Source organism: Thunnus albacares, chromosome 5, assembly GCF_914725855.1.
Source record: "Thunnus albacares chromosome 5, fThuAlb1.1, whole genome shotgun sequence".
Lineage (NCBI taxonomy): Eukaryota > Metazoa > Chordata > Actinopteri > Scombriformes > Scombridae > Thunnus > Thunnus albacares.
In genome coordinates, this window is record NC_058110.1 from 5,367,677 (window position 1) to 5,390,683 (window position 23,007).

Genomic DNA, 23,007 nt, shown 5'->3' on the forward strand with positions numbered 1-23,007 from the left:
AAATTATGTAACAGTGGAGGTTGAATACAATGCACAGTCTAAAGTCAGTTTGATGAAATATATAAAAGTGACAAGTGCAGAGATTAAATGTGTCAAGAACTGAACAATGGCTTGGACTCAAATGCAGACAGACTCAGTTGGCAAGTTCAAAAAAATCAGTCCTTTAATCACAGCTGGGTCAGTACACAGGTGATCAGTCAGCAAAACAAGATTTCCAAATCAGTAGGCTAAAGGCAAGGTCGAAGGCAAAAACAGGTCAGGAAACAAGGAAAAAAGGCTGGAATGATGTCACACAGGAAACAAGATGAACTGGCACAGAAGGAAGGGAACACTGAGACTATATACTCTGGGGGAGGGGAGACAATGAGAAACAGGTGCAACACATCAGGGCAGGTAATCACACAAGAAGGAGACACACAAGGGCAGGAAGTGAAGGACCTGAAACAAGACAAGAGGTGAGTATCAAAATAAAACAAGAAGCACAAGACAAAGAACGCTAGGAGAAACGAAAGGTTTCGTACAGATGAGGAACATGGGGGAGAATTGTGTGCAATTATGGTGGCCCGATGAGAGGCTGACAGATGCTCCCAGGAGTGAGCAGAAAACCCACCAGAACTGTGCCACAAACTGCGGGCCCCGGTCAGACACAATGTCCCTGGGGAAACCATGGAGGCGAAAAACATGATGCAACATTAGGGCAACTTGAACAGGGGAACAAAGTGGACCATCTTAGAAAACCTATTCACCGTGAGGACGGTGGTGTTACCTTTGGAAGGGGGGAGACCAGTCACAAAGTCCACGGAGATGTCTGACCAGGGTCGATGTGGCACAGGGAGTGGGTGGAGCAGACCAGAAGCTGACCTTACAGCGAGCACGCACAGGACAGGCTGCCACATACTCTGTCACTTCCTCTCCATGGCCGGCCACCAGAACCGCTGTCGTATGACGATCAGGGTCCTGTGTACTCCGGAAGAGTGGGTCCAGTGGATGACCTGTGAACGCAAGACAGGAAGCACAAACAGCTGGTCTGGCGGGCAGCCGGCCGGAGGTTGACAGTTCACATTGGTCTCGTTGACCCTTCTTTCAATGTTCCAAGTGACAGAGCCCACAATGCACGAGAAGGCAAGAATGGGAGTAGGATCCTTACAAGAATTTTCAGAGGGAAACAAACGAGAGAGAACATCAGGTTTTAAGTTCTTGGAGCCAGGTCGATAGGACAGGGTGAAATGGAACTGGTTGAAAAAGAGAGTCCACCTTGCCTTGAGCCTCTTTGCTGTCCTCAAATACTCGAGGTTCTTATGATCTGTCCAGATGAGAAAAGGCTGTTCAGCCCCCTCCAACCAGTGCCTCCATTCCTCCGATGCCACCTTAATGGCAAGCAGCTCATGGTTGCCAACTTCATAGTTCCTCTCAGAGGCTGACAGCTTGCGGGAAAGAAAGGCACAGGGACGTAACTTATTGTCCTTAGCCGACCTCTGAGAGAACAGCTCCCACCCCCACATCGGAGGCATCCACCTACACCACAAACTGCAGGTTGGGATCAGGCTACATGAGGACGGGAGCTGAGGTGAAGCCAGTCCTCAGCTTCTGGAAGGCAAGCTCAGCCTTCCAGAAGAAGGGGGTTCCACTGGAAGTTAGACTTAGAAGAGATCAGTGCATGAAGGGGGGCAGCAACAGAACTAAAATTTCTGATGAACTTTCTGTAAAAATTTGCATACCCCAGGAATCGTTGAACCTCCTTACAGCTAGTGGGAATGGGCCAATCAACAACTGCACTAACCTAAGTCCAGAGGGGCTAATTGGTCTTTGAGAGAGTCAGAAAGTCCATCAAGAAAAGCATCAAACAAGGCTGGCTGGTCCCAATCACTCTCTGCTGCTAGAGTGCAGAACTCTATGGCGTAATCAGAGACCCTCTTCTTACCCTGCCACAGTCTAACCAGGGCTCGGGCTGCCTCCCATCCAGGGGCTGTCTGCTGGAAGATCTGGGTGAAGGTTTTGGAGAACAGCAACACTGAATTTCAGACAGGTGATTTCCAGCTCCACTCTGCCGTCGCCCAGGCCTCCACTCTCCCAGTCAGGTGAGAAATAATGTATGCAATCTTCGAGCAGTCAGAGGGAAAGGCAGCAGCTCAAAACGCAAATCACACTGGGTTAGAAAAGTTCTGCAGTCACCTGAGTCTCCGGAGAAACGCTCTGGTCTGGAAAGATGGAGAGGCAGGGACGGAGTGGCGGGCGCATGTAAAGTCCAGCTTGACAACCCTGTTTTCATCCCATTTATTTGATCATGGTACAAAATTTGATGCACATACACACAAACACACACACACACACAACATCAGAGCACTTTATTGGATGACGTGGCTTAATATTAATTGAGGAAGACTCTATGTTTTAAGAAAGATGATTTCATGTTAAATATCCTCAGCCACGTATTCTTGGAAATACAAAATTAAAGGAGCAACTTCACATTTTACAGTCACAGGCTATAAAACGCCTTTTCTTAACAGACATTGTAGTGTTTGGATTTGGGTTGCGGCAGACTGGTGGCAATTTGAAATGGAATGAAGCCCACCGATCAAAAACCGACTAAATTAACTTTATCAGAATCGAAGAAGAAATCATTAAAAGTGATGGCCTTAACATTAACCTGTTGTATTGTTTAGTTATCAAGGACACTTTCATGTTTTGGTTTTGATGAAATGATAAAAAGATATCATTAAAGGAAAACGTTAACATGGTGACAGTGAAGAAAACATTTCCGGGCAGTTCCTCCAGTCAGCCAATCGTAAAGCTTCAAATTCTGGATTTCAAATTCAGTTCATCCTTGGGCACTCTAAAATCTACTTTTTTATTGAAAGAACATCATCAAACAGTTACATAAAATAACACCAATAACATAAAAGCTCAGATAACTACACAACACAAAGGCAATGATTCAAACAACATACAACTACGTGATTTCAGGGATAGCAGCGTCCATAGCAACTGCCATAGCAATGATAGAAAGCCTGATAAAATCGCTGTAATAACTGACAAACTAAACATGATATACATTCACTGAATGAAGATTATGAAAATAAAATGCACATTTCACCCTAGAAATGTTATCTGAACGCATTTTAATGCCAAAACTATCTTAAAATATTGCATTTTCCACTGAGAATAAAAGGAATGGCAGCCATTTTTGTTTGTTGGTTTGTTTGTTTATTTGTATGAGCAGACAGAAACTTGACAGTCATGTGATGTGGAATTGTGAGGCATCTCACAATTTTAGAGCTTTTATTGTGAAACTAACATGTTTTGCACTGTGGACCAACATAGCTATAATACATTTTGATACATTTTGACTCATCTGTTGCTGCTGATCAGTGAGAAAGAAACAGCGTCATTATAGCATCCAACAGTTCTAAGAATCAGAAGCAGGAAGAATTTAAAGGTCCAAAAAGATGAAAACACACTACAGCAAAGGGAAAAAAGAAAAACAAAAGAAAGACGCTCCATCTACTCTATCTGGTTGTCCCGCTGAAACAATTACAAAACATAGGAGAGTGTTTTGTCCGACAGATGATGAATGGCCAATTGGAAATGTTTTTGCCCTGAGAAGGATAGAATTGATGAATGACGCATTAAGAAGAAATCAAATTGGTCTATGGGGAAAATGCTCTTTGGTCCACAGGGGAATTTTTTTGTTGCAGTACAGAGAGTGGCCACTGGGACCAGGTACGTAATTGCCATGGGGCACAGGGCGGGCGTCACATCTCCCGCAATATATGACATATGGAATCTTGTCCACCCAATATTTATAACTGACACATCATCAGATCTCTCCAAAAGCTAAGAAAGCTAACTTGTTCCCCTCATAATCCAGTGTTAAACTGACTCCAAACGCACTGGAAGCGTAACATTTGCAGAAAACCTCTTGCATCTTGTTAGTGTTCATTTCAACCAATAACAGTGAACACGACAGCTGTGCACACCTACCAAAGTTTTGGGTCTGTCCTGTTTTCTCCACATGTCATGCACAGATCTGTGATCTACACAAGTTGATCACTCACATGTCCACATAAGCAAATCACAGCATCACTGATGCACATGTTTAATATAAACCAGTACGGTACTACTATTGTTGATTAACACATCTAGACAGATGTCTGATGATCAGAGTTTCACTCAGTCATTTGTCTTTTGAAAACTGGTCTGTGTCTGAAGCAGTAGGTTGTCATTGTTGGTCAAAACGCTTGCGGGTGGCAATTCTAAAAGTTGCATGTGTCACACTGAATACTCAGATTCTCGGATGTTCCTTACATTACCTTAAATAAGATAGGTTATATCTTGATACAACTCCTAAAACAACACCTCCACGCCCTACACCCAAATGTCTGACTGATTTTGCCCTTAACTGGGACAAATCTGGCAGGAAGGTGGCACGGCAGCATGGCTGAGTGGTGCTGTATCCAGCTTTCTTAATTCACCCATGCTTGGAAACATCAGTCTCTTTGTTTTGGAGATGGTGGCATCTGCACAGGCCCATAGGAGCTGACCAGTCAGAGCAGACTGGGCTTTTCCGGAGGGGAGTCTTAAAGAGACAGAAGCTTAAATGGAACGTTTGAGACAGAGGGTGAATAGAGGTGCTGTAGCAACTGACAGTATGAGTGACACAATGTGTTTTTTGAATATTAAAGCATTTTCTAGTAGCCCCCCAAAATTAAATTATAAACTCTGTGCAGAATATGTTGCCTTTGAAGTTCAAAAAGAACAAAACAACTGCAATCAAGAGTTAGAGAAATATTAGGGAGAGAGCTTTATTCTGCTCTTTTCTTTTACCTAGTTGAAAGGTGTAGTATATTTTTTGCCCATGTCTTCTCATTTCGCGGCAAATTCACACATATACAGAGAGTCCCAGTTAAGGAAGCAACACAAAACAAGCAATACATTCAATGCACTGTAGATCATCAGGACTTCCTGAATTGTGCATTAAACTGACTGTTTATCTAAAACTATTATATTTCCATTTGAAAGCATTCATTTTATCCATCAAAAGTAAAGAAAACATTCTCTTTGTATCTCTCTTTGTTGTACATTCAGACTCTGTCAAGGTCACAGGTGATCACCATAACAATGGAGAGTTTCAACGAGCTTCTCCTTAAACTGAGGGAGGTCCATGAGCGAGAAGTGGATGGTAAGTAAGAAATAATGAAAGTAATAGTAATTGATAAAAGAGTAATGCAGGTGTGATACAAGATGTTTTTAAGAGAATTTGCAGGAAAGATTTCACCACAAATCCTCATAAGTAGGTGTGTTGTGTTTTCAACTTCCAGGGTGGCAGGCAAAAGTCCAAGAGCTGTCCAACAAGAAGGGCTGGTGAGTGGAGTCTTCAACTACCCGATGTCTCCAGATAATCATGTTTAGACAACGCTGACAAGATATTCAGGTTTAGCTATACACAAGTTCAGCCACTGTGTGAGCCGTGCTCAGGCCTGACGTCTCTCATCAGGCATGCTGGTCCTGCATCTGGCCCTGTGTTCAATCATGTCGTGTTTAGCTTGTAAGTAGGGAAGCTCATGTTGTAACAGGTCATTCAGTCAAGTCCTGAGTCACAAAATCTTTGTTTTGTTTCCCCCTAGAAGCAGTGGTAAAAAAAAAAAAAGACTTGCAACTGAGTGGGTTCATTTTGGGTTTTTGCTATAACTAGAGGTATCATGGAATAAAGCAAATTGTTTGTTTCAAGATACTGTCACTTCATTCAAGACAGTCCATGAGGCAATCTCAATTTCTTCAAAAATCTCATCACACCGAAACATTGTTCCACTTGCTCTAGCTCAGTACCAGATCAGTTACCTTATTAAAGGATACATTTACAACTACAAAGTGTGTCTCAAAACAACAGTCAGGTGCCCATATGAACACTGAAAGAGGTTTTCCTCACTGTAATCACTTCTCCTGTTCACACTGGCTATTAAAAGATCCTCCTCAAATGTGCTTTCATAGTAAGTGATGGGGGCCAAAATCCACAGTATGTCACATTTTGTGCAAAAATGCATTTAAAAGTTTATCTGAAGCTGTGAGGCTTCAGCAGTCTGAGTCTTTTTAGCACCAAATTCCCTCTTTGTGTTTCCTCAGATAGTGTTTCTCTGTTGAGCCTCGGTAGAAGTATAGTAACAAAAAGAGGAACTTTGACAGCACTAAAAAGACTAAGACTAACATTGAAAGATATCTACTTGATTTAACTCTATATGTATGTGGGTGTGTGTGTGTATATGAATATATAAATATATATAATATATATATAAATAATATAATATATATATAAATAAATATATGTATGTATGTGTATATATATATATATATATATATATATATGTATGTGTGTGTGTGTATATATATATATATATATACGTGCTCATGCTCACAATGACAATGCTAACACACTGATGTTCAGCAGATAATAATGTTTACCATGTTAACCATCTTAGTTTAGCATGTTAGCATTTGCAAATTATCTCGAAACACAAAGTAAATATTTTGGCATTTCTGCACTATCGGCCAACATATACGTCAATACTAATATGACAGCAATAAGCTATTATTATTAGAAATATCAGCCTGGTCAATTTATTGGTCTCATACTGAAGGTAAGTGTTGGAAACAGCCAGTCACACAACAAAAGGCCAAGACAACTCTCATTATTAGTGTGTTCAAGTAGAGCTGCCACAGTATTGATTCTTTCCTTAACACACAAATTAGTGAAGCCATTCAAACTGTCACGGTAATCACCATAAAAAAAAAATTCAAAAATTTAAACCTCAAATGTTATAAAATAATCGGCTCCTAAATACAGTAAACTTTTCAAATGCATTTATTCCTGCAGTCGTCTATTCTTTATAGCCTCTATAGTCTGAACGTCTATCTTTATTCCAGTGTTGTCATTAAGAGGCCGACTTTGCAGTAGGAATATTGGTCAGCAATAGGGGGCAGGCACGTCATTCTTTATGTAAAACCAAAGAGAATAACTAATGTAATGTAATGTAATGTAATCATTTGAGCTATTCACTCAGCAGTTACACAGTGATCAGCTTGAATCTACGGTGGGCGTGAAGTCCTTGGGAAAAAGTACATCATCTGAGACGTTTTTGCCGCTGGTTCATAATGTCAGTGGTAACTCAAAATGCTTTTATTTCAATGAACAGAAGAGATTCATAGTGAAAGATGGTATGAAAATGCAGTAACAGCCTTGAGAGTAAAAGGAAATAAAAGTTATGTAAAGCAGATGTTTCCAGTGTTGGAATACAATTGTGTCTGATTCTTCAGTCACACCACATGATCTTTAGAAATTAATGTTCCAGCGAAGACATATTCCTCTGTTATCATATCATCATATCAATGACATGCTATCTGATTGGCATAATGTTTTGACAAAAGAATAATTCTTTGTGCGTGTGTGTGTGCGTATGTGTGTGTATGTGTGTGTGTGTGCACGGGCGCACGTGTGCCTGTGTGTAAACAGTGATACAAAGCGAATGGAGGAGCTGTTCACCAGAAACCAGCAGATGAAGGAACAGCAGAGATTACTCACAGAGAACATCAAAACACTGGAAAATAGGTGCTGACGTTACATTCTACTTTTGTTTCACAGTTTGTTTCGCATTTGAAGTAAATAAGTGTGTGGGGCCTCATCATGGTAAATGGACTGTACTTGTATAGTGCCTTTCTAGTCTTCCAGCCACTAAAAGCACTTTTACATTATGTGTCACATTAACCCATTCATACACACATTCATACACTGAATGGGTACAGGGGCTACCATGCAAGGTCCCAGCCTGCCCATCATGGGGAACTAACCATTCACACATTCATACGCTGATGGCACAGCCATCAGGAGCAATTTGGGGTTCAGTATCTTGCCCAAGGACACTTGGACATGCAGACTGGAGGAGTCGGGAAATGAACCGCCGATCTTCCAATTAGTGGACAACCCGTTCTACCTCCTGAGCCACTGCCGCCCCATATCATGAAAAATGTATAATTCAGTTAACACTACACAATCACCAAGGCAAGACAACACTTAAAGCACAGATACACTTTTATTTCAAAATAAACATGACAGAAGAAAACTATTACTAAAACTATTACAGGATTATGGTTAATCTCTCTATTTAAAGCAAGAAATCTCTGTCTCTATGTATGTATGTATGTCCTTTGCATATCTCGAGAACCATTCATCAGATCTATTTCATACGTGGATTACTGGGGAAACAAGGAAGTGCAATGTTCATGTGTGAAGTTGTTTGGATGAGTGGTTCTCAAGAAATACATAAAAATACCTCATAAACAACATTGATTTCTTCTTTTTCTGCCCATGGAGTCAACAAGCAGAAATACAGATAGTGCCACGCTGCTATTGCAATCAATATTCAATCAATTATGGTCGGAGGTGGGATTACATCTGTAGTGTTAATGACTTGAAAAAGTTTAAAAGACTTAAGCTCTACTATTGAACTGTGTACTTTGAACTAAACTTGGCATGTATGTTCAAGACTTAGTGCTGGATGTCTCAGGCACATTCATAAATTTATAAAAATACCTCATAAACAACTGTTTCTGCTTCTTCTTCTGCATGTGGATACAATGAGCAGAAATACAGACAGCACCACTCTGTCAATGCAACCCATATTGTGGTCAGAGATGGGATTATATCTGTAGTGATAAGAACTACCATAGTGATTGAATTAAGAAAGTTTAGAGAGTTAAGCTCTATTGCCATTCCTCATGCGTGGGAACTTAGTATGTATGTTCAAGACATAGTGCAGGATGTCTCAGACACATTTTGAACGGGCTCTACAGTTCATCGGATCAACTCAAAATTGTAGTCTCCACATATTCTGCTTGTGAGGTGTTTTAGGAGCATCAGTAAATTGTAGCATCTACCGATAGCCTGCATGAGAGGCATTTAGGGGATGGGCACTGTTCTCTCTAGGTATTGAGAAATCATTCCAAATCAGCCCATTCCAAACAGGAACGTTTTGAACAGGCACTGCACTAGTTAGCGACCTGACTCAGTATTGTTTGATGTACAGCAAATTCTACCTGAAGTTTGCTGACACTAACCGCCATAGGCTACTGGTCATACTAGACCAAGTATGACTATAGCAGCAAACCCCCTGAATGTATTAAACTGAGCAACAATGTATTTTATTGCTTATAAATTCAACTTTTAATTTGTAAAGGGAAGAATGAATTAGTTCTTTCAAAAGTTACAGTCATCTTACAATAATATAATGTCACAATCTATATATTTACCCCATGTTTTCAACTACATTTTGTGTGCCTTATGTTTTGAAGCCCCTATGTGTAGGATTTGAACAATTCTGACTTTTGCAACTCCCAGTGGTAGCATTAAAAGAAAAGATACAGGGGCAGACAGTGATATCATGGACTGCACCAGTTCTCATCAGGATTGTTGTGTTTTTCAAAAACATATGTCATCAGAATCATTTGAAATAATTTGAAAGATATTATGATAACATAAACACTCTACAAAATGTTCCCATTGCTTTTTAATTTCTCATGAATGTCTTAAGACAACAATCGGGTGCCCAGATGAACACTGAAGCAGGTTTTTCCTACCATAATCATTCCTTCTGTTCATACTGGCCAATAGAAGATCCCGTCATAATGCACTTACAGTGTAAGGGATGGGGGACAATCCACCATTCTTCTTCTGTGCAAAATGTATTTAAAATGCAAAAATGTATTTAAAAGTTTAAATGAGTCAAATCAAGTTGATACCTTTCAATGTTACCATCTTTTTAGTGCCAAACTCCCTCTTTTTGTTACTATACTTCCACTGCAGCTCAACAGTCAACACTGTCAGAGGAAACACAAAGGGGGGAATTTGATGCTAAAAAGACTAACTCATACTGCTGAAGCCTCATATAAGCTTCACATCAACTTTTAAATACATTTTTGCACAAAACAACTGTGGATTTTGGACTCCATAACCTACACTGAAAGCACGTTTGAAGGCGATCTGTTAATAGCCAGTGTGAACAGGAGGAACAATTACAGTGAGGAAAACCTCTTTCACTGTTCATATGGGCAACTGACTGTTGTTTTAACATAGACATAAAAAGCTGTGACCCTGTCCTTTAACATTAGCTACAAGAAGCTACTGGCCATACCACGCATCAAGGTTATGAGTATCACAGAATATTTTTTGGTCAGTCTAGTTAAAAGGTCTGTTTCTGATGTTGTGCGGCTTTCTGCTGTCTGTGCAGGCTGAGGGCGGGGCTGTGTGACAGATGTACAGTAACTCAGGAGGTGGCCAAGAGAAGGCAGCAGGAATTTGAAGTCTCACAGATGCAGAGCCTCCAGCACATCTCTCTTCTGGGTATTCTGTTTATGTCTGTCTTTGTAATCATCTCTCTCTCTCTCTCTCTCTCTCTCTTCCATCTCTGCCTTGCACACCGGCATCTGGCACATGCTTTCCACAACTTTCTTTCAACCACCCATTCCTCTTTTTTTATCATTCTTTCCACCAAAAACAACATTGTAGTTTGGTGCTCTGATCTTGACTAATCTGTGTTGTAGCGGGAGAGATGAACAACCTGAAAAAGGAGAACAGAAGACTGAGAAATGAGATTGGGAATTTAAGAGCAGCACTGGAGTGAGTATATGGTGTTTGATTATAAAGGTGTGTGAGAGGATGATATAGTGGGTTTATGTGTAGTTTTAGGAGGAGTCATAATTTTTAATAATCGTTTTTGCTATTAGTGAAAGTACTTCAGAGTGATATTACAATTGTGAAGCCAATCCTGCTGAATGCAGCAAATAACTACTATTGATATTTTTGTTTGATCAATATCTTTTACTATAACAGTTTCCAAACTATAGACACCTTAAATAACAACACAATTATTGTGTATGACAATATCATTATATATATCATTCAAAAAAGATGATCCAGTGAACTCCCAGGAGATGATTGCAGTCCATGTGAAAGCAATATTGTTCTTATTCATATATGTGTGTGTGTGTGTGTGTGTGTGTGTGTGTGTGTGTGTGTGTGTGTGTGTGTATAGCAGAGGTCACAGTGACCACTCCCCTAATAGCAGCATCACCACAGAGGTCAAACCAAACAGCTCCCCTGACATTTCTCCCTCTTCTGGACCTGTGGCTCTCATCACCGCAGCAACCAGCTGGGCCACCAGGCAGCCAGCAGATGGCGATGTTGCAGTGAAAACTGAGGTGGACCAAAAGGCCGAAGGTGAGGAAGAAAAAGGAACTGGGAGAAAAAGTTTTTGCTTTTGTTTGTTTGTCGATTATCACACTCTTATTCTAACATAAATGCATGTTATTCTGCTTTTGACCAAACAGAAACGTTGTCTGAACACAGACAACCAAGAGGAATGAACTTTGTAAGTTTCTAAATCAGCTCACAAATGAGCAGAAAAATTACTTTTTGATATGATATGATGATACAGTGTCACATGCATAAACATTTCAATCCAGTTTTTAACATTTCCTCTGGTGCATGTGTATATAGTATAATAGCTGGGGGATACTCTTATTCGCTTTCTTGCTGAGATTCAGATTAGATTAATGGTCATCCATTAAATATGAACTGCCACCTGTCTGTAGTTTCATTTTTAGTGTACAAAAAAGTAAGTGGTATCAATCTTCAATCTAACTCTCAACAAGAAAGCGAAAAAGTAGCCATTACTTTCATTTATGATGATGCAAGTATGGTCATTTCTTTAGCTTACTGCCCTTCTCCACTCTCACAGGAGTCTCTGTCAACTTCCATGCCACCATCGTGGAAGACTGAACATAATGTAGCCTGTGCTGGAGAGAGGAGGTGAGACAGAGGAAGTAGGGTGTTGTGTCACTATATGGGACTATCAGTAACATATATATACAGTGGAAACTGCTTATAGTGATCACAGTTGCAGTGATCAACTGCTAACATGGATCAAAAAGCTTGGGACAGAATCATTCCTATACAAAAGCTGTTTAAATAATTTGCTTATAGTAATCAAGTAGTCTGCTTACAGTGTTCATTTTGGGTCTTTTCATACATGAAAATATATGGGGGGAAAATTAAAACTACGGAAATTCTATTTTCTTTTTTACCTTACTCCCATAATACACCCTCCAGTTCATCCCTCCAGAGGAGTTCCAGAGATTTGGAGAATCAATGCCAAGACTGAGGAACACCATTCTTCAAAAAGATATTCCCTCATTTGGTGTTTTGATAATGTTGGTGGAGGGTGCTGTCAAACACATCAGTCCAAAATCTCCCACAGGTGTTCAACTGGGTTGAGATCTGGTGACTGTGTGTGTTTTCATACTCATCAAACCATTCAGTGAAGCATTCAGACCCGTACCAGTTTTCCTTTAATTTGTCACCCGTCTGTGTGTATTATTATTATTATTATTATTATTATTATTATTATATTACTCTGAATGGTCAGAATATGAACACAGGGGCGGAGCTAGACTCTCAGCACAGAAGGGGCAGGGCATTCATGAGGGGCCCTTCTAATAAAGTCATTTTAAAATTCACAATTGTAAAAAAGTTGATATATCCTGTCCATAAACACAAATTATAACTTATTGAGCAAAGCAAGCCCATGGCTAAGAAAACATACAGTGAAGGCAGGTTGCCAATTGCATTCAAATGTTTCAGCACCAAGGACAGCACATGGTGCCCTATGTGCATCAATTAACGAACAGTTCAGCACCACCGCTGATATACAGCAACAGGCCAGGTGCACTGTCTCAGTACCATGTATTTCTTACACAGAAATAACATAAACATGAATTAGACACAGCAGTCTACAACACTGCAAGGCCTATTCAAACATAAAATAGATTCAGCGGTTCACAACACCAAAGGCAGTGACACAGACAGGTGCCGAGATGTGGTAAGCATGGAGTTAAACAACAGATTAACATTCTGACTGATATCCTCATAACCACAATTTGAGTTAATAAAGACTAATTACGGATGTTTGTATCTTTGTTGAGCCCTGAAAAGGTGAGAATGCACAGTATTTCCCAAGAGCAGTGCAATCAGAGAAAAATCTAAAAAAAAAAAAAAAATGAACAGAAGTTGCTCTTATTTGTGTTTTATACTTTTTATCATCTTGTGACTCCACACATTTATCAAGGTTAGCCAAATTAAGTCTGAAACTAAGCACTTATAATAGCAGGGTGGTCAGACAGGTCATTATACAGAAATAAGGTTACACTGCATTACATTCAATTAGAAAAACTCTAGGATGCATTTGGATAGTATATTTATGGTCTCATCAAAAAGAAACAATGCACATATCATACTGTAGATACATGACTTACACATATTTATATATATAACATAGTTTTTGTTCATGTCAAAAAGTATCACTGCATGTATCAAATACATGACTTACTCTTGTTTTCTATATCCATGAATGAATTCTCACAAGCAGCAAGTAGACAGAGCTTCTGCACAGGCTCACTCTCAAATCACACACAGTCAACAGGTGACTGAACCACTTACAAATGCAAAACTGGGGAAAATTCACCTTATTCAAAGCCTCAGCTGGCTTGTCAATTCCCAGTACAAGATCTAGTACATAATATAATTTCCATAAGTTATGGAAATTACACTCACCAATTATTGTCCCAGCTCAGCCTGTAGTTTAGTGTGGTCCATTACAGTGAGGTTGGATAGTCTGGCCTCATCCAGAGGGTGGTGGGAGCCGCATGGGTGCCACAACAAGAAAGTTGAACCAGAATCAACTTTTGGAGAAGTACAACTTGTAACTCTGTACAACCCTGTCATGAGGGCAGACAAAAACATTACTAGGAAGAGGGAGGGACATTTCTCTTTGTTTGATAACGTTAAAAGTAAAGTTAGGCTTTGCTGACCGCTTCCTGATTCATTTTAGGGGCGGCTGTGGCTCAGGAGGTAGAGTGGGTTTTCCACTAATCGGAAGATCAGCGGTTTGATTCCCAGCTCCTCCAATCCACATGTCGATGTGTCCTTGAGCAAGATACCCTTAATTGGTCCTGATGGCTGTGCCATCAGTGTGAGAATGTGTGTGAATGATTAGAGTTTCTCTGGGACCTTGCATGGTAGCCCCTGTGCCCATTCAGCGTGTGAATGGGTGAATGTGATTCATAGTGTAAAAGCTACAAGCTTTGAGTGGTTGGACGACTAGAAAGGCGCTATACAAATACAGTCCATTTACCATTTTAAAAAAGACGAGAGAGAGCGAAGCAGTGGTCAAGCAAGCTAGAAAGAAGAAGAAATTTGATGAGGAGAGCAAGCAGTGGTAGCGAGAAAGGTGGTGAATGAGAGGAAGAAAACATTGCTTTCTGATTGTTTCACATCAGTTACAAATAAACACCCACACCCCGCACCTCCACACAACCTTGCGGAGGTGTGCTGCAATGCCTGATAATGGTGCCGCACCTGCTAAATACACATCATACATGCATTATGGGAGAAAGGTAAAAAGAAAATAGAATTACCATAGTTTAAAATGTTTTTTTCCATATGTTTTCATGTATGAAAAGACCCAAAATGAACACTGTAAGCGGACAACTTGATCACTATAAGCGGATTGTTTAAACAGCATTTGTGCAGGAATGATTTTGTCCAGAGCATTTTGATCCATATAAGCAGCTGATCATTGTAACTGTGATCACTATAGGTGGTTTCAACTGTATCTATATTTATGTCTTATGTTGAGCGCTTTGTGTTGCCCTGCTGAAAGGTTTTATACAAATAGACTTGCCTTGCTTTGCCTCATGACCTGTGTGGACATTTTAACATTTCTCTATCTGTCTGGCTATTGTCTCTCCAAACTTAGAGCTCAAAGTGTGGAAGGACTGGACCAGCAATCCTCCATCCCTCCTCAAGCTCTCCTTCTTAAGAACTCTTCTTCCTCAGCCAGTGGAGAAATGAATCCCAGCAGACATGTGCTCCATGCCCCCGTCCCCTGCCGTCCTCAACCAGTCAAGAGCAGCTCTGTTACTATCCCCTGGCCCTTATCTGAAACCTCTGACTGGATGTCTATGGCTGCTGGAGGAACCGGCCTGTCGGTGCAACCTTCTCCCAAACTGAATCGGACATGTTTTCCCAACCTGATCCCAACTAGCCAACACGCCAGCCATTCCAGTCCCCGAGGGCAGGTGTCAGGGTCTCACTGGCACAAGCAGAGCAACTCTCAGCCCTATGCTAAAGAGCCAACTGTGGTGTTCAGGTTGAGGAGTATGTCAGAGCATGCAGGGAGTCAAACTAAACCCAAGGAGAAAAAGGAAATCCCGCCATCCAAGGCTGAGAGGGTCTCTGGAGAAGGGCTTAGAGAGGCGTACGAGGGGCCTCTGGACCTGTCAGATCAAGGAAAGTCCAAATCCAGCCATCCACCAAGAGGTGATTCACCCTTAGTCTTACAAGGTGAAGAGAGTCTACAGAAGAGCCCTGACAAGGATGTGAAGACAAATCCTGCCGCACACGTACCAGTATCATCAACTTCACCTGCCGTCCCTCGCTCATCCTCCTCTACACCGCCAGTCAAACAAGAGAAAGAGCCTTACAGTGATCAAAACCACAAGGTAATTTTAGGTCATTTGGCAATAAAACATGGGGGTGTGAGTAAAGAGGGGACAAACAGGATTCAGTTATATGAATGAATCAATGGTCATGGTGCGGTGGTCTCATCAAAACAGGTCATCAAAGAGCAGGAGAAGAAAGAGGAGATGAATGGAAAGACAGACCAAAGCAACGGGAAGAAGGTGCCTGTCCTCACCATATCATTACGTCCAGGTAAACAGCTTAGACTCATACGTGTCTTGTGTGTGTGGAAATCTATACATTTACTGCGAGCAGGTGAATTACACTCACTTGTGTCATGTTTCTCTAACAGTGGTAGTACTGGAGACCCTCAATTCTGCTCTGCAAAAGCAAGAATCCTCATCAACAAATGCCAAGGTAAGGCGATTCAAGACAACAAAACACAGACACTCAAGTCAACATTTATTTAAAGTGCATTAACACACAAGTGTCTCACACTTAACAAAAAGATGAAAGTGAATGAAATGTCTTGAAAGTTCTTAAAAAGCATTAAATTCAGGGTCCTCAGAAAAATTATATAAAATGTATAGCATATGTTATTTGGCACTGGAAAACCTGTAAAGGGGATGTTGAAAAAGCAGGTCAGTAAGAAAGAGTATGTGCAAAAGAGGTGGAATTTATTTAAAAAATATATTAATGAGGGCAATGCAACAAATATTACTTAAAACTAAGGAAAAAAGAGAAAAAACAGCTAAAATCCACAGCCTCAAGCTGTCACCTATTATCACAGCTGGACTGAAAGCCCTTCAACAAAACATACTGTAATCTTGTAAAATACAACTGAAAAACTGGAATAAAATTAATGATTTTACACAAATAATACACTGGTATTGTTGGGAACCAGGGCCTAGTGAAAAGGAAGAGGAACAACCTTTTCTCATGCATGCAGGAAGCTGTTCTTTTTCGTGGAGTTTCAGTCAGCGCCATCAGACTTGTAGCAAACATGATCACTATTGCTAGCTAGCAGCTAGAAAGCTCATCCACTCATAGGCAAGTGTTGGTTTTATCAAAATGAATACTGAATTTTTCGTTTAGTTTGTCACTCAATCCATCTATCCATTTTCTGCCTGTTATCTGGGTCCAGGTCGCACAAATTTAGATAGATAACCTTTATTTACTAGGGGGAAACCAATTGAGAGCAACGCCCTCATTTACAATGGTGCTCTGCAAATACACAACCAAAACAGGTCATATTAAAATGCGTAAAACGTGTAAAACCAACAGTCTTATACCACACATAAATACAACACAAACACAAGACAAATGACTTGAAGAAAAAGACTAATATAAGTACAATTACACACAGAGGCACACAATACAGGAACATTTAAAAATGCATAAAAGCAAAAATAAGCTGTGCATATTATGATAATAATGATAATAAAATGAGAATGATAATATTAGTGCAGTAACGAATAAAGCAGTATAATGCTGCTGTATATAATATGATAATAGTGATAATGACATGATCCGACAGAATCTTAAAATGCTCTAGGATTAAAAAGTTTTCTAACTTAAGGGAGGCCTGAAACTTATTCCACCTTTTAGAAGCTTAGTAGGTGAATGCAGTTTTCCCCAGTTCTGTATTCATATAAAGGATATCCAAGGTAAAGCATTCTTGTGAACAGGTATGATATCCTATATTTCTAAGTCCTAAAAGTGATGATAAATAAAATGGTAGCTTATTTAGGATGGCTTCAAGTTCAAGAAGGTTCCCTTCAAGTGGTAAGTGATGTCCACCCCACTTTCTCATAGAGGATACAGTGATGGGTTCTAAAACTGTCACCTGTTCTAAATCTAAGGGGCTTGAGGGTATGAGCAGTGGCATGCATGTAAATTACATCTGCATAGTCAAGCACTGATAAAAATGTTGCCTGTACAATCTGCAACCTATTGCTAGGTTGCTAAAAGAGAGGCACAGCTTATTTCTAAAAAAGAAACCAAATTTAAATTAAAGCATCTTTGGTAGTTCCTCAACATGAATTTTAAAAGATATTTTTTAATCTAACCAGATATCCATGTACCTATAACTCGTAACAACATTTTTAATTTGAGCCTCAGATATTTTACTAATAGTACAACTTAATGGGATCTTTTATTTGGGATCTGGTGAAGAACATGTAATTAGTCTTAACTGGATTTAGTAAAAGCTTAAGTTTAATCAGGGCCTTTTGAATAGCCAAAAAAAATCTGCCCTTAAATTAGACAAAGCTTTGTCAATAGAGGGTGTTGATGAGTAAATTACTGTGTCGTCTGCATAATAATGATTAGAGCTATTACTAATCAATGAGACCAGGTCATTTATGTAAATGTGAACAGAATAGGACCTAGTATTGAGCCTTGTGACACCCCTTTTGTAACTTATTTACCAGATTATATCATATATTTACCAGATTGTAAAAAAACAAAACTATTTTTTATGTTGTAGTGCAGAGGATGAGGTTGGGGTGGGTATTGTCTTTTATTATCCTTTGGGCTCTGTTCAGGCTCCTCACCTCCCCAATATCACTGATGCTCAGTAGATGGGTACCTATGATGTTCTGAGCAGTTTTAATCACCCGCTGCAGAGCCTTCCTGTCTTGGGCCATGCACATCCCATGCCAATTTGTGATGTTTCCAGTCAGGATTTTTTCTATTGCTCCTCTGTAAAAGTTGAAGCTGCTATAGCTTATATACATATGATGTCACTGTTTATGTATATTCCTCAAGATTGATGTGGTTCTCCTGGTTGGCAGCATCTCTGAACATGTGCCAGTCTATGCACTCAAAACAGTCCTGTAGAGCTGCTATAGCTTCATCTGTCCACACTTAAACAATTTTTACTGATGGTTTGACCCTTTTTGAGAGTAAGTAGGCAGGAGAAGCAGGGAAATATGGTCTGATAGACCAAAATGGAAACAAGGGAGGGCTTTGTAGCTGCCAGTAATGTTTGTGTAAACATGATCCAGGGTATTACTTCCCCTGGTGGGGCTGTGAACATGTTGGTGGAATTTAGGTAAAACAGTTCTGAGGTCTTTGATTAAAATCACCAGCAACAATAAAAATACCATCCGGTTGTTTTGTAATGTGAATGCTGATGACCTCATACAATTCCTGTAGTTCATTTTTTGAATTTGCATCTGGAGGATTGTAAACAGCAACAACAAACACACTGGTGAATTCTCTGGGCAGATAATATGGTCAATATAGTAACATTAACTCGACATCTGGTAAACATTGTCCATCCACTTTGACTGCGTTTGAGCACCAAGCATCATTGATGTAAACACAGAGTCTTCCTCCTCTCCTCTTACTTGAGTCTTGTGTTCTGTTGGCGCAAAACATCATCCACCCATCAAGTGCAATAGCTTGATCTGGGATGTTGGGATGGAGCCAGGTCTCTGTAAAGATGTGGACACAACAGTCTCTGATCTCCCGTTGCTGAGTTAGCCTCAGTCTTATTTCATCCATTTTATTTTCCTGTGACCGGACATTAGCCAGAAGTAGACTGGGTAGAGGAATAGTCTTAGGTCCAAGCTGTATTAGCTTGGCCCTTATCCCAGGTCTCTTCCCCCTCTTCCTAGGGTGATCGCACCGCTTGCGATGACATTTGGTCCGGCTGATTTGGCTGGGTGTTCAGGAGATGCCATTAAAAGTGATCGTTTCAAGGTCTGCTTCACTTAATCCAATCTCTGCACTTCCTTTTCCAACGTTGATGAGTGTATTTCTGTCATAAGTGATACGTTTGTAAGTAATAAAGGCGAAAAAATAACAAATTAAAACAAAAATGTAGCAAAGTTTTAGGGAGCTACTAGGGAGCTCCGGCGTTGCCATGACAAAGAGACCATATTGTCTGTACTGGTTTTACATCATACGTTCATACTCTGTCTGAAAATGATGGTGAAAGAGATATTAAATTGCATACTATGAGGTAATAAAAAGGTCTTTAAAAGTCTTGAATTTCACCTGGTGAATCCCACAGAAACCCTGAGTTAATTTTACATTGTAGGACAGAGAGAACAGGTGAGTTTTAAGTCTTTAAGTAAAAATGCTTTCTGCCTCTTTTTCTGCCTCATAACAGACATCATCACCAGCAGCTGAGCCAGTAAGCAGCTCAGAGGAGCAGGACGAGGAGAGTGTATCGGGACAGAAGAGCAACCGGGGCTGCAAGAGGAAGAGGGCATTTGTGGAGACAGAAACTGACAGAGACTCCGACACAAACAGTAGGCATCAGCTCATGTTTCCAGTCCTCTTTCTTTCTTTCTTGGGTGTGGTCTTCAAATCAAATCACATTCCAAAAGTTTTATGGATGGTGTGACACACATATACTATTTAAGGGACAGTTTGACATCCACTTTTTTGCTTTCCTGATGAGAGTTAAGCCGCTCTCAGAAATTTACATTAATCTGATGGCAATTTAACATGTCATTTTCATGCCTAAGTAAGTGCGCGACTCACTTTTATGTAAAAGTCATGACAGTAATCTTACTAGGTTGAACATGTCATGTCTGAATAAAGCCACAAGGAACATTAATGTAAAAGTCACTTCTGTCTTAATGACAAAAAGCCATCACTTTAACAGATAGATGAAGCCTGTAGTGTTTCATATTCCATGTCTGAAAAGGACTCTAGATGAAAAGATCGATACCACACTCATGTTTGTCTGTTAAAAACGATGCTAGAGCTATGGTGACAAGATGTCTCTGTGTGTCTGGGATTGTCCTGGTTTCAAGCTGAGTGTCCCAAGTCCTGACAAATATCTGTAAAACACTAAAATGACCCAGTTTTCAACATTCACTACCAAATTGTCCTAGTTTTCACCACAATTAAAGTAATAATTATAATATTATACTTGTTTTCAGTGCTTACACAGACATTTATCATGTTCTGTCCCACTCATTATTACCTAACCCAATATAAAAAGATAAACAATGCACCACGTGTCTGAACTCAACACTGATTTGTCTGTATGTGTGTCAGTCAATCAATGTCATTGTCAAGGCTGTTACTACCCTATGACATTTTCTGACAGAACCTGTCAGTATGCTAATGGTTAGCGATCATGCCGAAGAGAGAGTCAGTCTTTTCTAAAGAGCTCCAGGAGGCTTACTCCTTTCTTTGTAAGGTACCCGGCAACTACCAACAAATACCTTGGTGGATTTTGGAAGACAAAACATAATTTCTCGTCTGCTTAGGCACTGTCCATGTTAAAAGTTGCGCTTGGTAGGTGTGCTAAGGGCTGAAATAATTGTCCCCCATCCAGATGAAAACACCTATGGTGCGTACATAAGCGCACACATGCATGTGCATGAATGTGCAGTATACTAAAGGGTCCCGGTTTGGGGGTTTGAAAATATGGTCACCCTAGTTACAGCCAGCAGACAGTTAGCTTAGCTTAGTATAAAGACTGGAAACAGGGAGAAGCAGCAATCCTGGTTCTGTCCAAGAATAACAGAATCCACTAAAGCTCACTGATATTCACATATTATATTCTCTTTGTTTAGTCTGTATAAAAGTGAATTGAACAATGTGTTGTTTTACAGGGGGCTGTGTGTCACTCCACCCGGTCAAGAAATATTATATTATAATAATATTGCATTGATAAGCTGATTATAAATCAAATGAATGTTGAAGAGTGCAATTAGGTCTTGAAAACTACCACTCAACTGATGTGATCTCAATTATCGTCCCTCTCCCTACTTCCTTCTTTTTGATGTTTATTTATACGTATGAAGCAGCTATCATGAAAATGTTGTTCTTTCTGGGCGCTGCCTACTCCCCAAAAGTAACCGTTTGGAACAATTTTCCTACTCATTCCTCACAGACATCCAGCAGGAGAGGAAGGTAGAGATCACAGTGAGAACTGAGAAGAGCCCCAGCTAAAGAGGACACGGATGATATTATATTGACTCTGTGATCTCACTTAAACCTACATTCATTGATTTTTTTTTTTCACCTGGGGCAACACAACAGCTGTAAAAAACCTCCATATAGCTGACAGGAACTGCAGTGTTGGCAATAACTCTCTGTGGGTTCGTCACTATGAGCAACACCTTCCACATTATATGTAGTCATTTGATCATTGTTAGTATAAAAAAATGAGTATAATAGTATACTATATATAGTAGTATAATAGTATACTATAGTAGAGTATAGTGGAGTAGCAGCTTCAACATAAAATTACTAATTAGATCAGCTTTAATGTTTCCACGTGGCATTTTTAAACATCAGTGTTTTCCCTGCCTTAGCCCTGTGCACTCATAGGAGTATGTGAATGTAGAAGATAGAGGATGGGAATAGATTATATCTGTTTCAAATTCATACATGGTTGAGACAATGATGAGTATTTATAGGTTGGAAGTTATTTATTTCTGTTTCTTCTGTGCTTGTCACTACTTCCTCTCTCTGCTACTGAAAAGGAGAACACAATACCCTTTATCTGTTGCCATAAAGCAGTCTCTCTTTAAAGGTTCAGTGTGTAGAATTTAGTGGCATCTATCATTGAGGTTGCAGATTGCAACCAACAGAATACCCAGCTGCTCCCTTTCCCCTTCTAAATATGTAGGAGAACCTACGGTGGCCACGAAACTCGAGTAAAATGCGAAAGGCCGTCTCTAGAGCCAGTGTTTGGTTTGTCTGTTCTGGGCTACTGTAGAAACATGGCTGTACAACATGGCGGGCTCCTTGGAAGGGGACCCGCTCCCTATGTAGATATAAAGGGCTCATTCTAAAATAACAAAAACACAAACATTCTCAGTTACATGGGATTATACACTAATTAAAACATACTTATGAATATTATATTCATTTCTGCCATGTCCATTCTGCTGAATGCCACTAAATTTTACACACTAGACCTTTAAGCCAAAAAACAAGTATCTGCTTCATTACTTTAATATCATTTTTATAATTTAGTTTTTTCAAGACCAAATAGAGACAGATACCATATGTTACACAATGCAGAAGTCAGTAGAGGCTTCTTACTTGCCTAGAGCATTGTACAAACATCTTAAAATAAATGTAATTGTTTATTGATGTTGAAATGCTACAAACAGAACCTCTAAAATGCATGGACATCAAGATGAGAAAACGCTGTTATTGTAGTCCCTAAAAACTTGACATTCTGTAGACTCAAGCTTCTTAGTCAACAGCAGTTATTTTTGGAGGTATTTGTGTTGTGTTGTTTTTTGTTGTGTTTTGTTTTGTTGTTTTGTTTTGTTTTGTTTTGTTTTGTTTTGTTTTGTTTTGTTTTGTTTTGTTTTTTGTTTTAGTGGTCCCAATGGTAACATCTAATTCAGCTCGAGTGGTTCTTAAATTGTAGATGAATGTTATCAGAGTGCCTGATAAGTAAAATCTGAATATGCTGCCTGGATCATTCCAGTATTAACCAGGACCCTATGCCCATC

At 39.8% G+C, this 23,007-nt stretch overlaps 1 protein-coding gene across 1 annotated transcript; it reads left to right on the forward strand.

The window, feature by feature from the left end:
* Positions 1 to 1,549: 1,549 nt before the first annotated feature.
* Positions 1,550 to 22,256, forward strand: rbbp8l (retinoblastoma binding protein 8-like). Its single transcript, XM_044351438.1, has 14 exons — positions 1,550 to 1,633; positions 5,086 to 5,179; positions 5,319 to 5,361; positions 7,505 to 7,600; positions 10,275 to 10,387; positions 10,588 to 10,663; positions 11,079 to 11,263; positions 11,758 to 11,854; positions 14,859 to 15,603; positions 15,718 to 15,814; positions 15,875 to 15,877; positions 15,915 to 15,979; positions 19,683 to 19,824; positions 21,426 to 22,256. Exons 1-14 carry the CDS (start codon positions 1,550 to 1,552, stop codon positions 21,482 to 21,484), a joined length of 1,899 nt encoding a protein of 632 aa, XP_044207373.1. The 3' UTR covers positions 21,485 to 22,256.
* The last annotated feature ends 751 nt before the right edge of the window (positions 22,257 to 23,007 follow it).

Excerpts from the sequence above, each read along its gene's own strand:
- rbbp8l (XM_044351438.1), top strand. The coding sequence starts at position 1,550 with ATGAGGACGGGAGCTGAGGTGAAGCCAGTCCTCAGCTTCTGGAAGGCA. Across the intron at positions 5,180-5,318 it reads CCATGAGCGAGAAGTGGATG|GGTGGCAGGCAAAAGTCCAA; the intron begins GTAAGTAAGAAA and ends TTCAACTTCCAG. Across the intron at positions 11,264-11,757 it reads GGTGGACCAAAAGGCCGAAG|CTTACTGCCCTTCTCCACTC; the intron begins GTGAGGAAGAAA and ends TCATTTCTTTAG.